Source organism: Trypanosoma brucei, chromosome 10 (assembly GCF_000210295.1).
Source record: "Trypanosoma brucei gambiense DAL972 chromosome 10, complete sequence".
Taxonomy (NCBI): Eukaryota; Euglenozoa; class Kinetoplastea; order Trypanosomatida; family Trypanosomatidae; genus Trypanosoma; species Trypanosoma brucei.
Genome location: NC_026743.1, coordinates 761,029 through 774,043, shown reverse-complemented (window position 1 = coordinate 774,043; position 13,015 = coordinate 761,029). Strand labels below are relative to the sequence as shown.

At 48.3% G+C, this 13,015-nt stretch overlaps 7 protein-coding genes across 7 annotated transcripts; 1 reads left to right on the top strand and 6 right to left on the bottom strand.

Moving 5' to 3' along the window:
• Positions 1–357: 357 nt before the first annotated feature.
• Positions 358–975, bottom strand: TbgDal_X3980 (N-acetyltransferase, putative; the record flags this gene model as incomplete). Its single annotated transcript, XM_011779276.1, has 1 exon — positions 358–975. The coding sequence occupies one exon, from the start codon at positions 973–975 to the stop codon at positions 358–360; it is 618 nt and encodes a 205-aa protein (XP_011777578.1).
• Positions 976–1,616: 641 nt separating this feature from the next.
• TbgDal_X3970 (T. brucei spp.-specific protein) lies at positions 1,617–3,509 on the bottom strand (the record flags this gene model as incomplete). Its single annotated transcript, XM_011779275.1, has 1 exon — positions 1,617–3,509. The coding sequence occupies one exon, from the start codon at positions 3,507–3,509 to the stop codon at positions 1,617–1,619; it is 1,893 nt and encodes a 630-aa protein (XP_011777577.1).
• Positions 3,510–4,026: 517 nt separating this feature from the next.
• TbgDal_X3960 (hypothetical protein, conserved) lies at positions 4,027–6,381 on the bottom strand (the record flags this gene model as incomplete). Its single annotated transcript, XM_011779274.1, has 1 exon — positions 4,027–6,381. The coding sequence occupies one exon, from the start codon at positions 6,379–6,381 to the stop codon at positions 4,027–4,029; it is 2,355 nt and encodes a 784-aa protein (XP_011777576.1).
• A 620-nt stretch (positions 6,382–7,001) lies between these two features.
• Positions 7,002–7,700, bottom strand: TbgDal_X3950 (cytochrome c oxidase assembly protein, putative; the record flags this gene model as incomplete). The annotated part of the gene is made up of 1 exon (XM_011779273.1): positions 7,002–7,700. One exon carries the CDS (start codon positions 7,698–7,700, stop codon positions 7,002–7,004), a length of 699 nt encoding a protein of 232 aa, XP_011777575.1.
• Positions 7,701–8,318: 618 nt separating this feature from the next.
• TbgDal_X3940 (DNA primase large subunit, putative) lies at positions 8,319–10,052 on the bottom strand (the record flags this gene model as incomplete). The annotated part of the gene is made up of 1 exon (XM_011779272.1): positions 8,319–10,052. The coding sequence occupies one exon, from the start codon at positions 10,050–10,052 to the stop codon at positions 8,319–8,321; it is 1,734 nt and encodes a 577-aa protein (XP_011777574.1).
• Positions 10,053–10,201: 149 nt separating this feature from the next.
• TbgDal_X3930 (hypothetical protein, unlikely) lies at positions 10,202–10,669 on the top strand (the record flags this gene model as incomplete). The annotated part of the gene is made up of 1 exon (XM_011779271.1): positions 10,202–10,669. The coding sequence occupies one exon, from the start codon at positions 10,202–10,204 to the stop codon at positions 10,667–10,669; it is 468 nt and encodes a 155-aa protein (XP_011777573.1).
• A 114-nt stretch (positions 10,670–10,783) lies between these two features.
• TbgDal_X3920 (glycerol-3-phosphate acyltransferase, putative) lies at positions 10,784–12,880 on the bottom strand (the record flags this gene model as incomplete). Its single annotated transcript, XM_011779270.1, has 1 exon — positions 10,784–12,880. One exon carries the CDS (start codon positions 12,878–12,880, stop codon positions 10,784–10,786), a length of 2,097 nt encoding a protein of 698 aa, XP_011777572.1.
• Positions 12,881–13,015: the final 135 nt, after the last annotated feature.

Below are 13,015 nucleotides of genomic sequence, written 5' to 3'. Positions count from 1 at the left end.
TTATCACGATCTACCTAACTCTTTACCCAACGATCCTTCGAAAACCTCCCTCCGCTGTTGACCAGGTAACGAAACGCATTGCCGAAGCACCAAAGGAGGTATTAAAAAAAAAATGGCGAGTCGAGATTGAAGACCAAGAACGAGGTAGCGACACAATGCCCTCAAGAGGATATAATTTAACCGAAGGTACACACTTTTATGTGTTTGTTTAAACTATTTATATTCCTCGTTATGGGGGGGGGGGAAGAAAGCAGCAGCGTCATTGTCCCATGGAACGCTCATTCCGGGGCGCGCATGCACCGACGAAGTACAAATTCGCGCAGCTAACCCTATTTCTTCACCATACTCCCATTGCTTTCACTTCGCCTTCCCACCCTTTCCGGCACCCCCCTTTGCTTTTCGATTTTGATGTTGCTTTGACTCAAGATGGGGTTGGTCAATCACCTTGCGGAGGAGGTAGGCGTCACATTCGTCCAAGTTTGTATAGTAGTCTGGCACTCTTTCCATTACTTCAAACCCAAACGTTTTGTAAAATTCAATCACTGGAGAACTCACCTGCATATGCAACGTCACCTGCCGGACGCGTACCTTCGTCTCGCTAGCCACTGCACGTAGGACGCTCTCAAGCAACCGACTACCAACACCGAGCCGCCGATACGGCTCAAGTACTGCAATCGTCATGATATAGAGAAAAAACTCATCCTCATCCTCAGTGCGCTCAAGTCTACAGGTACAACTCCCCACAAGCATGTCGTGAAAGAGGGCAATTTGGCTATACCTGTGAGCACAAGGCCGCACGTACGTGTCATAGTAGTGGTCCCCGTACTTAATAGGCAAGCAATACCCATCTAAAACGCGGATGCGTTCAACTAAGCGTGGATCGTCAAGTACACGTATCTGAAGTCCTTCAACAGGTCGGAGTTCCCGTCCGGTTATGCTCCGCTCGTTGCCGTTGGTTTTACCGTTGGATACCATGGTCTTGTTCCTTTGTCTTCTAAATGTACAGTTCACGGATACACATACATACACGTTTGTGTTTGTCACCGTGACGGCGGGGAAGAAAAATCATTGAGATAAAAGTTTAATGGCTCTAGCACGACCATAAACCACAAAAGCGACAAAACATGGGGAGTCCCGAAAAGCAACCTGGAAAAAGGCCGTAAATGGGGAGAAAAAATATATACAACCAAAGGACAGAAGACCCCAATTTGCAGCAAAAACAAGGCACTCCAAAGTGAAAAATGTTTTCAAGGGATGAGATTCATACCCCACTCACCACTCACAAATAGACAGGGGTGAACCTTAACGCACGGACAACACGCAGGATGCTACAAGTTCCACAATGTATTCATGAAACACAAAGGCAGATCTCGTCACCCAGCCGCTACAATTGCACCTCCGTCACTTGCAGGTAACAGGAGAACTAAATGTTACGTGAATCAACCAGTGCCCCAGATGGCTGCCTCACAGTCTGCCCAAGGAACCAGTATCTCACCCCAGGCAGGCACGATCAAGTGATGTATCCAGTCGAACTCACATTGCCTTAGGGGAGGAGGTGCGAAAAAAAAAAAAACTCCAAAGATGGTTACGGTTCCCACTAACAGCAACTACGACAGTCATTCAAGACACGCGCTCTCTTCGGTGTCCCTCGTGCTTTTAGGTTTGTGGATGCCGGATGTGCTTACACTGCCATTCAAAACTCCAGCATCATCACAAAAGTCGCGTGTAACAGAGCGTTCCGAGTCGCTTGTCGTCGTGTCGGTGGGAGACAAAACAAGAGATAACTCACATCCCTCTCTCGTAGGACTACTCATACCCTCTCCCAACGATATTTCAATTTCGGTGCAGGCACCATTAATATCTTCTGTGTTTAACGCTAGGACCTTCCCACTTCTCGATTGTTGGATAGGACACATTGTCGCTTTCTTTAATCGCATCTGCGCGTCCCTCAGCTGCACGTTGAGGTCCGCAATCTGAGCCTCGTAACCTGCCCGCAGGCGCTCCTGCTCCAGAGCCATAGCATCCACCGCACTGTGTGTGTATTTTCCGGTGGCACGCGCGTGCCGTTTAACTTTTTCCATTTGCTCTTTGGACGCAGCCACAAGGCTCTCGGCAGCAGCACATCGCTTTCTTAGGTCCGTTATATCGTCAAGCTGGTGCGTCACAACTCTGCGCACCTCTCTCAGCTGAGCCTCAATCTTCTTGTTGCGCGCGCGCAGGTATCCATTTTCTTTCCTAAGTTCCTCTACAAGCACCTGTGTCTCCCGCAGTAATCGCTCGGTATCTCGCGAAGGTTGGGAACCGGAAAAAGATGAACTCCCGTCTTTTTCCTCGCTTGAATGATGAGAAACTTTGGATGCAATTTTACTGGCGTATGAAGAAGTGGTTTTAGAGATGGTAGGAGCTTCAACGCCTGACCCTCTAGTCTGCAGTTGCTGCAGCTTCCGCTGTTTTTGCATCCCCCGCTGGGGCCGTTCTGATCCTTCTGGGCTCACATTTAGAGAGTCCCGTTGCTTTGAGGACACAGAAGTATCACTACTAGCAACCTTGATGCTCGAAAGATCATTTTCCGGGGGCTTTCCTGTTTCGGTTGCAGCAGACTGCTTGTCTCCACAGCACTTGGTAGCAACTACAGAACGGCGAACAGAGGAATCTGCACGGCCGCCTTTTCCAGTAGCCGACTCACCTCCTTGTCCTTCCACAAGAAGAAAGCCATTAACGCGAACATTTCCACCATGGACGGCACGATTAGTCTTCAACAGCGGGTGCGGGGCCGGGCACGGCCCTAGTCGTGCGACAGGAGTAAGTAATTCCTCATCCTCCTCGTCGTCGTCCGGCACATCAACGACACACTCCGATGCGTCGCTTGCAAGAGGCAATCCATCCAGCGAAAGAAGACCGGGGCACAACTGAATTATAAGTTTTTTGTATCCCTTCATGTTTGAAACGGGATTACCACATAACGAAAGCATCTCAAGGTGCTTGGTCGATGTAAGAAAGACAAGCTCGTTGACATTTCTAATCACGTTATGATCAAGACTGAGAAAATGCAGCGAGGTCATGCAGCCCAGCTCCGACACACTAAAAATACGGTTATTGTCGGCCCTCAATATCTGGAGCGTGGAAATGGACCGCAGGCCAATAAAGGAATCGAGCCTATTGTGGCTCACATCCAGCTCACGCAGATTTCGCAGTGCCCCAACGTTGTCAAGCGTTACCAACCCGTTGTTAGAGAGATTTAACCGTGTGATGGTAATAGGGAGTGTGCCAACAACGTTAATGCGGTTGTGACTCACGTCCAAACTTGTAAGAGACACGAGGGCATCCAGATGTAGTAACTTTTCAATGCAGTTATGTGAAAGGTCGAACGATGTAATAAGGGCCAGAGTCTCCTTATCCTCATGCGTAAAGAAAACAGCACCAAGATCAATGTCTTTAATGTTTTTATTACGTCCAGAAACGTGCAGTTCGCGGGAAAGACAACCCGGAGCAGGAGCCACGGTGTACATGGTACGTGTAAAGTACCGCTATGCACTAAAACCTAAGAGATAAGACAGAGATAAAACAAGCATAAACTTTAATAAACAGAAACGGTTAAGAAGCCCTCGCGCACAACGAAAAAAACATGCACTCCTTCCGAAACGCTCAAAACGTGACAAAAAAAAATACATAGTCACACGTATGAAGCGCATTGGGTCTCAAAAGAAAAGCGGTTATGGCCGCAGACCAGTGACCAGGTTGTCACGCACACACACACACACACACACACACACACACACACACACTTCCCAGAATCTCTTCTGGAAAAAGGGTTTTCCGCGAAACAAAACGAAATGGAAGAGTTGAGAGAACGAAAAAATGGGGCTATTACCCCTGGCAAAGAGGTTATCGATGAGATCACTTAACCCTTTCATTAAATAAATCTATGTTTTCCCCAACTCTATGGACAACATAAGTGTAAAAAGTCTATGTCTTTATAGCAACTCTACTTGAAGAAAGGCAAACAGGTAGTTGCTTGAGGAAATTTTACCGTCCTATCACTCCAGGCAATGAGAGCAGCGCAGAAAGGTTTTCCCCTGGAGGCAATGGGCAACGACCCCCATGAAGGGGTCGACCGTCCTCCTGTTGTGCTGCGGACACCGAATTCTTCAGCACAAGTTTTGAAGGTGAGGAAGCAAAGGGAAAAAACGTGCTTGTTTGCGCAAACCACTCCCCATTGCTCGAGTGACCCTCCTCCTGCAGAAGCGTTCGCACAGACTTTCTCAAGTCACCCTTTGACAACCGTTGCTGGTGCTCAGTTCTTTGATTGCGCCCAGTTTCACCCACGTCTTGCAGAGCTTCGAGTTCCTTTAACAGTTTGTCTCTGTCCTGCGTAACGCTCTCAAGGAGCACCTTCATTGTTTCACACACATCGTGGCAGTCGTTCTCATGGCCACCGGGCATAATAAGAGCATCACCTTGCTCCTCTTGGTCCCGCATAAGCGAAGCCGATACTTCGTCTGCACGTATGTAGCATGCATTCCTTTGTTCCAGCAGCCGTTCCACCGCTTCCTCACTCTCCGCATCTGCAACAAGAAGTGAAGTGCGTTCGGCCTCACAGATTGCAGCGCACAAGGACTTCCACGTCAAATCACGTTCCAGAGACCTCTGATACAAATGGCAGATTTTGTTCTGTAGTACATGGATACGTTTCTGCAGTCGTGCCTCATTGTCGTGCAGTTGAATAAGCTGGCGTTCAAATCGCCTCTGCCGCAGTATCATCTCCTCCTTTAACCGCGAGAAAATGTTTTGAGGCGACAAAGAAAGGTCGGCGGGGGCCTTTAGATCAAACATTGATGAATCATCACAAGACTCAACAAGTTTTGCGGTGGTGCACGGAGTGGTGGGGGGGCGGAAAACCGAAGCAGGTGACCCACATTCGCCACCGTCATCACCAAAGATCGTATTTGTTTCCCGTTTCACTCGCTCACAATTCGGTTTTTGTGTACCAACTGCAACTGCAAGACGTTCTTCCAAAACGTTGAAGGCAGACACAATGCGCCAAAGACATCTCTGGGCCTCGCGCCGATCGCTAGGAATATCACGAAGAACATCAGCGAGCACACCATTAAGCAAAGTGGCCTCGTTTTCAACATCAATTACTTCTCCCGTCTCCGCATCAACGATGCCCCCCAGAAGTTCATCGATAGGAACACCATCCTTTGCCGCAAGTCGGCGACGCTCCGATCTTGTGGTCTGCAGAACAGAGCGCAGGTGTTGCACTTCCTCCGATGCTAGAAGTTCACCCTTCTCCACTTTGGTAGATTCGTTCGCTGTATCGTCACCCTGCCAGGGCAAAGCTTTTTCCATCGAATACTGGATGCGGAGTTTAGTTAAGTGGCCAAGTAGTTCTAGGTTCTGTGCTTTTAATTCCTCACACTTCTTTTCTTTGACCATTAGTAACTCTTGAAGATCACGATTTTGTTGAAATATGGGCGCCACCAACTCATCACCCACTTCCTCCGCCACACCAGCAGCCATTCTACGATACCCAGCATCGCCACCCCTGCAGCTATCGCAGTGGTCGATAGTGTCATATGCCTCTTCACACTCTCTGTCATCTTGTTTCCACTTCCTACAGACTGAATAACCGGAGTGGACTTCCCTTTCGTTTCCCCCTGTCTCTTGAGGCACTCGGTCATCCTTCCTCTCAGCAAATTTTTCGGGAGAACTGAAACTCGGCGGCCTTTTTAGGTCATCCGATGTTGTTTTCTCGTTGTTTTCATTATCTCCTCCATCCATCTGCACAGCAAGGACAACAGATGAGGGACAAGCAGTGTCTAAGCCCGTATCACCACAACTTCTTCCTCTCTCCTTCCCGCCTTCTGGAAGCCCACATCCTTCACGTGTTCTCATAATAGCACCTTGCAATTGCTCTTGTAAAGGCAGTGGAACCGCGCTTAAGGACATGGCGCCTCCAGCAACAAGTGCCGCGATGGAATCAACTGACTGAAGAAACTCTGTGAGCTCTTCAGAGACATCAGCGGCGAACTCTGCAGAGAAGTCGCTGCGCCTCGACAGGTGAAACAAAAAGTAGAAAAGCACAAGGGCGGAGAAGCCGCTTTCAGCATCGCCACACTGCAGCCTTTCACGGTTAAGCAACGACGGAGGGATGCCAACAGCACTTAACGCTTTGCGTAAAGCTGACCAGTTTGCATGCGCAAGCTGAGAACGTGTGTGCGTCTGCGATGTTGCAGTCCGAATGCGCATATTTGGAAACACGGCAGCGAACAAAGAACACAGTATGGCACCATCTGCCAGCTCTGCATACTCCTTTATGCGGCACTCGGAGTAGCGTTCCGCGAATGCAAAAAGCTCACGTTTTCCAATGAGAACATTCATCCCCTGATATTGCCCCCTTTTGAGCTTCTCTTTCTTTCTTCGTTAGTGTTAATGTATATATGTTCCTCTTTTCAGTATTTTTTTTTCTTATCCTTGGACGGGGCACCTGATTCACACCCCTCCGACAGCTGATAGCTACACAACAGTACCGTCCCCACACGTAGTCGTGTAATTACGGTGCGCGGACTATCGAAAACAAAAAATTCTAGTTCACTTCAGAGACTGAAATAAAGTCTGAATGTATTTTTAAAGGCGTAACAAAAAGGAAGTAAGAGAAATACAAACACAGCAGGGAACGTACATTCATAACACCACACAATTTTTCGAACGCACATACACGTATGTGACGGAGGGTGAGGGAGGCATTTGACCTTTATAAACGTCCGGTAAGTGGTAGGCGACACCGTCCTGCGCCACACACGATAAAATACACGCGGCGCGCGTCGGAAAAAAAAAATCTGAGACATTTTTCACAGGTAGCTACCCGCGACTGACAACTACAACTCATTCACACAGCGTACGAAACCGCCTGGTAGTCCATGCAGCCCTCGTCTTTCCGTAACATGTGCGGTTTTAAGGCCTCTTCAGTTTCCCCATGTGGACAAGTAGTCGCTTATATGCTACGCTAAATTCGACCGAAAAATTATGTCCTTAGTTTTCTCTAAGTTGAAGAAAGTATAGTTGACAATAACCTCGTCTAGCCAGTTTACCATCGGGTCATTAAGAAAGTCACGATCAATATAAAAGAAAACTGGCATCTCAACTAACTCATGTGGTTTAAACCGCTGTTCTTCAAAACAGAAACACTGAATTTTATTCAGGTAGTTTGTTGCCTCCGGTGGTGCAATTGTATAGGACGAAACACCCAAAAGAGTGCGGTTGCTACGGTTATATGCAGAGTAAAAGGCCAGAGCAGGTTCACCTATCAAGACCTCCACCTCCTTCTGCAGTGGAACAAAGGCAATAGGCATCGTATTGCCAACATCGCTCAGAAAACGCACCTTGAGGAGCTTCTTGGGTACAGGATACATTTCATTCAACTGTTCTCGGTCCCGTTGAGCCTGTGGCGTGTAGAACTTCGGGTCTGCGCCGCGGCCGGTAGGGGCGCAGTACATACGATACAAAGGGACGAATAGGAAGGTACAACCGAGTGATAGAATAGATATGCTTGCAAAGGCGGAAAAAAAGTGCCCACGCTCTTCGTAATATTTTTGGTTCTCCCGCTCATAACCACTCTCGATCCGTATCTTTGGCTTCCGCTTTGGCGCCAGACCCGGTGGGCCGACACCACACAGCATAGTCCACGGGGAACGGAGCATGCGAAGCGAAAGGAGAAAGTTCCTTCTTAAGTCACTATTTGTCCACCTATACGAAATTGAGTTCAAATGTTTTTTTCGTCACTCACAAGCATTTCAAGGAGGGATCAAAGGGGTAAGAAAGAAGACACCTGGAGCAAAGCCCTACTATGAGGCTGTGTGCACCACAAGGGTAACGCTTGTTGGCATGGAACAAAGCAACGTAAAAAAAAAAATCTGTATGCAAAAAAAAGAAGCGGACACGATACCAACAACGCCATCCTAAAGCGTTTGCTCGGCGCATGTCAAACCAGTTCTGTAATCCCTCACAATCTATAAAGATGTGTATCTATGAAGCACGAGTTGAAGAGGGCCGCTCAAGCAAGATACAAGAACTCTCTATGATACCTTCGCAAAATATACGTCACAACTACCCCACTTCTATGCGATAGTAGCAACAACCAAACAATCACAAACACAAACACATATAAAAAAAGTATATATATATATATATGTATATATACGCTTCTACCCACGAAGGATCCTGAGTCACCTTATACAGCACCTACGCACCCTCTCTCCCGCCCAACCAGTGATATGTGCGCAATTACAGAGAATGTAACAAGACTGGTAGCACAGCACCTACAAAGAATCACGCGGACGAACTACATCCTCGCGCAAGGTGGGTGTGAAGATCGAACGCTTCAAATTATCCCTGCCGGGCGTTTCATGTGCTGGGGTTGAGTCAGATAGAGAGTCCCCCACCTTATCAGTCATTTCGCGACTTGTTACATAATATTCGTGTGGGGAGCGAAACAACGTGTCGCGGCGCGCGCCTGGATGGGTTGCCATGAAATATTTGTAGCAGGCCCGTGTATAATGCTGACCTTTACAATCCTGTATAATATCTTCAATGTCACTTGCAGCAAGCCTAATTGATGAGTGGCCCTTTCCAAGTGGGTGGAGCTGTTCTTTTAACAACACCCCCCGGAATGCACTCTCATTCTTGAAGCGAAACGGACAACCGTGACAATCAAACTTATCGACAACTGGGGGCAAACCCAGCAATGATGTACACGAGAGTGAACTATAGCTAGTTTTCTTACCCTCCATACCGTAGTTGTGACGTATATTGTACCCGTACGACGTTTTTGCAAAACTTTCAGGGTCCCCTTTCCCGGCAGCCCCAGCCTTCAACGTCATCAAAGAAGAAAAGAGGACCATAGAATCTTGCATCGACAAACCGATCGCTTTGAGGAACAGTCCGTATGTGAAGCGCCCTTGATGCTTAAGGTGACCTTCACGGCGAAGGTGCTCGTCCACCTGACGCATGCAAAGGGGGAAGTGTGTCTGCGCAAGATGGCGCACATCACCAGCACCTACAGCACCAGCCGAAGCTTCCTGCACCTCATTCATGGTGTCCTCGATAAAATACTCCAAAAAAGCATCCAGCATTTTCATCACGGTTTCTCTTTCATCATGATCTTCGTGTGACGACAGCTTCATGCGTGCGAGGTACGCCTCGTGGAGTCCTTTGTTAAGTTTCGATAAGAACATGGTTACAAACACTTCTTGAACCTGATCTCGGTGAAGGATAGCATGGCCCCGCAAGCAAAGGACACTACGCGCCTTTATCAAGCGTGTGGCTAGAGACAACGGAACCAAAAAATACTCATCGGCCCGGCGCAGCTGGCCCTTGCCTTGCACAGCCGTATGGTAGATGATATACTTCTGCAGGCGCGGGTCCTGTTGCTGATCGTCCGTAAGGGCGTCACAAGGAAGACCGTTCAGTCTCATGAGGTTGGGAAGAAAATCAGCTTCACATTTTGCAAGCTGGAGCCTGAGCCTTGCACGAAGGAGCATCTCTTCCGTGCGCACGAACCATTTGCGCCACTTTTCGCTCATGCAGAAAACAAAACGGGCCAGCCGATGGGAAAGAAGATCCTCGTCGCCCTCAAACACAAAGACATTCTGCGTTGACAACATGGCCGTTAATGAGCGAGAAGAGTGCCGCGGTGCACGCGATCCTGGGGTGTCAGAAGTGCTGCCATCGACACTATCTCTCCCAAGGACGACGTGATCTGCCGCGGGCTGAGTTGACTGTTTGCGCCGTTCAAGTGGCAGGTGGGCCCCCACTTCGTCAAGTAGTTGACTGAGGTTCTTCATGTTCGGTGAGTTCAGCAGCTGGTCGATCCAACCCAGAAGTTCCAGCCGCTTAACAACAATTGCCTCTAACTCAAACAATGTTTTATTCCCTGCAGGGTTGCACGTGTACATTGTGGACCAATCAGGCATCGAAATCATTGCAGTTCTCCCTTTAAGTAAATCCCTCTCACCCTCAAGAGGCGCCTTTGGCGAAGTTCCTATCGCTTGCATTCCCTCTGTGCCTCCCAACGTCCACAGGTGTATACGATTCTAACTGCCCCCTAGTCAAGTAAGAAGGAAAGAGAATATAAGTACACACACCACGTGTGAACAAAAAGGGAACCTTTGCACGACATATTTAAGCAACATGCCGCAGGGGCATGGTGCCTGGAGGGCGGCCTCAGTTAGGTGCTATCAAAACCTCAAGACATCTCGAAACGATGGTGGGTGAAATGTCACAATTGGGGGTGCACACTATGAGTCCAACCGCTACCCGTGGTCGAAGGGGAGAAACTACCATATCAGCACGGAATAAATTACTGCAACTCCAGAAGCGTGCGATCATTCATGCATTAGAGGGACATAATTCCCCGCGCAAAAAAGAAAAGATGCCGCCACCCATGCTCGGGTATGTTCCCCCATTCCACTTGAACCTCCCACACACGATGCCACCTTTCTCCACAGCCATTAACATTAACAGAACAAAGAGAACTACGGAGCAAATCCCTTCCCACAAACACAGCCACCCGTACGCCACGTCACTCGTACGCACACGCAAACTTCGAAGAGAATTTATACGCAGGTTCACCTCAATTCCAAGGGGGTGCCGCGGGACGACCAAGGTGTGACACGATATCGTGCGATTTAAAAACATCCACCCAACTACGAAAAGAGTCGATAACTTTCAATGGAAGATAGCAAAAAAAAGCTACTGAAAGTAATATAGTTAGTGGAGTTGTTCCTCAATTTTTGATATCCGCAAGCCGGCGCAGCCCGCCGTGCCGCAAGGAAAACAATGACGGTTCACGCAGTTTCATGCTCTGCTTAGACTCCTGTACGTAATGCTGCAACTCCTCCTCTAACTCGGGATCCCACTTTTTCACGAGCACCTTAGTCAATGCCACTAAAGCACGGCGTCGTTCGTACAGTTTACAAAACTGTTTGTGTTTGGATATCAACGACATGAAGAGGGGCAGAGCGGCTCGCATTTCAATTGCGGCCTCCTGGAGAATCAGCAGAGAAACGTACATTGTCATGGGAAGGCAAACTGAGACTGTCAACGCAGTACGGAGATCGGTGTACACGTATGTGATAATTGAGACAATTGAGAATACGACAGGCACACTGATAAAACCTACAATGAGTTTGTACGAGCCCATTACGTCGGTGCCTACAATCTTTATATTACTCTGCGAAAGGGCCTTCTTGCGGTGCCTCTCAGATAAGGATTTTGCTAAAATACCGATGGGGAGCCCAACAACAAAGAACGGTACCAAAATAACACCCATCAAAAATAGAGTAAAACACCTTCGAAACATCAAGTGAAGTTGTCGCGCTTCATTGGATCCCAATTTCCCCAGTGTCGCCGCTTGGCTATCACGAACAAGCAGTGCATTACAGTAATCCTGATAGTTTTCTACTCTACTTCGATAGTCAATGAATTCTGGGTTACCCTTTTGTTCCTCCATAATTACACTAAGACGGCGCGTCAGACGTAGGTGATCCCGTGTCGCCAAAATACAATTTTGTGGTTGATACAGCTGTCGAAATCCATGAAGAAAGTTTAGGGCACTCATATTGGGCACATTTATGGTAAAACCGCGTAGTTCTTCGTTTAGTTGCTCCAAAAAAATGCCAGTGGCCTTGCGTTTGTCAGTGTTGAAAAGCGCCACAACCTCCGCCGAGGGTGTAATTGGTTCACCAAATTCAACATGAGCCCGGCTGCGAAACTTGTGGCCGTAAAAGTAAGTTAGTCCGCACGGCACAACCTTGACGTCTATGCCACGCACCGCCGCTCCGAGACTAAATAAAGCGACACCTGCCTTGAGAGGTAGCAGCGATGTGCGGTCATGCGACCCACCCTCTGGGAAGATGCCGATGCATTGCCCACTCTGAAGCGTTTGATAAACACTGGCGTACATTTCAGAGTGGTCGATGCGCCGAGACACTTGAAACCCCACAGGCTTAGTCACCGCATCACATGCCGCAACGGGCATAGTTAACTGCAGCACCGTGTCAGAGTTTATCTTCAAAACCTGTGCGGTGCACTTTACATCCTCTCTGTACCATATTATGACATCCCTGTCGGAAAGACACATTGTAAACTTTGTACCCTCCCCATAAATCATATCTCCATCCATGCGAATAAGACGCCCCTCACCAGAGTTGAGAGGAGCATCCTGCGGCCTTATAACCGGCACTGCGTCCGTCATATGGCCGAAGAGACCGATGATCGGTCTCTGAAACGACTTCTCCGCCATAACGAATCGCACGGGCCTGCCGCAGTTTGCACGGATCATCATAGCATCGATAAACTGATTCTGATGGTTACCATAAAACACAACACCACCAGTTTTTGGAATGCTCTTTTCGTTAACCACCACAACCTCCCGAAAGTAAATATTCATGAGCACCCACATGAAAAAATCGATGAAAAGACGAATCAATAATTTGTTCAATCTACCCACCCATGAGGTAACATTTTCCACCACTCGCGGATGTTCACGGTGATCCGCCCACTCGGAGACTGGAATGTTTTGACCACATTCGTCGCAAAATACGAAATCCGATGTCTTTTCTACTGCTATACGGTCCTTAGCGGTTGCCTTCCTGGTCAGAGGAACGGACGCACCCTGTGGATCGGTGTGTCGTGTGGTGGTTTCTCCAACTTCAACTCTCACAGGTACGGCATCCTCTACTACCTTCCCAAAATACAACGAAGAACTGGCATCCAACGGGGTGCTTGTACCGGCATAACCCGGGTTTGCGCCAATCGTGCCGCAGGAAGAACTCCCATCAGCAAGTTTGTGAGAACCACCTACTACGCTCTTTCCCTCCATTGAGTGCGTCGAGAACCCCTGCAAGCCCTAATACGTTAAATTTCGTCTACACGGACAGCAGCAACGGAGTCGCTCGCAGAATATCGCTTTCCTGAATATTAGAGTTCTTTAAAAGTGACTTAGGGGTTTGAACTT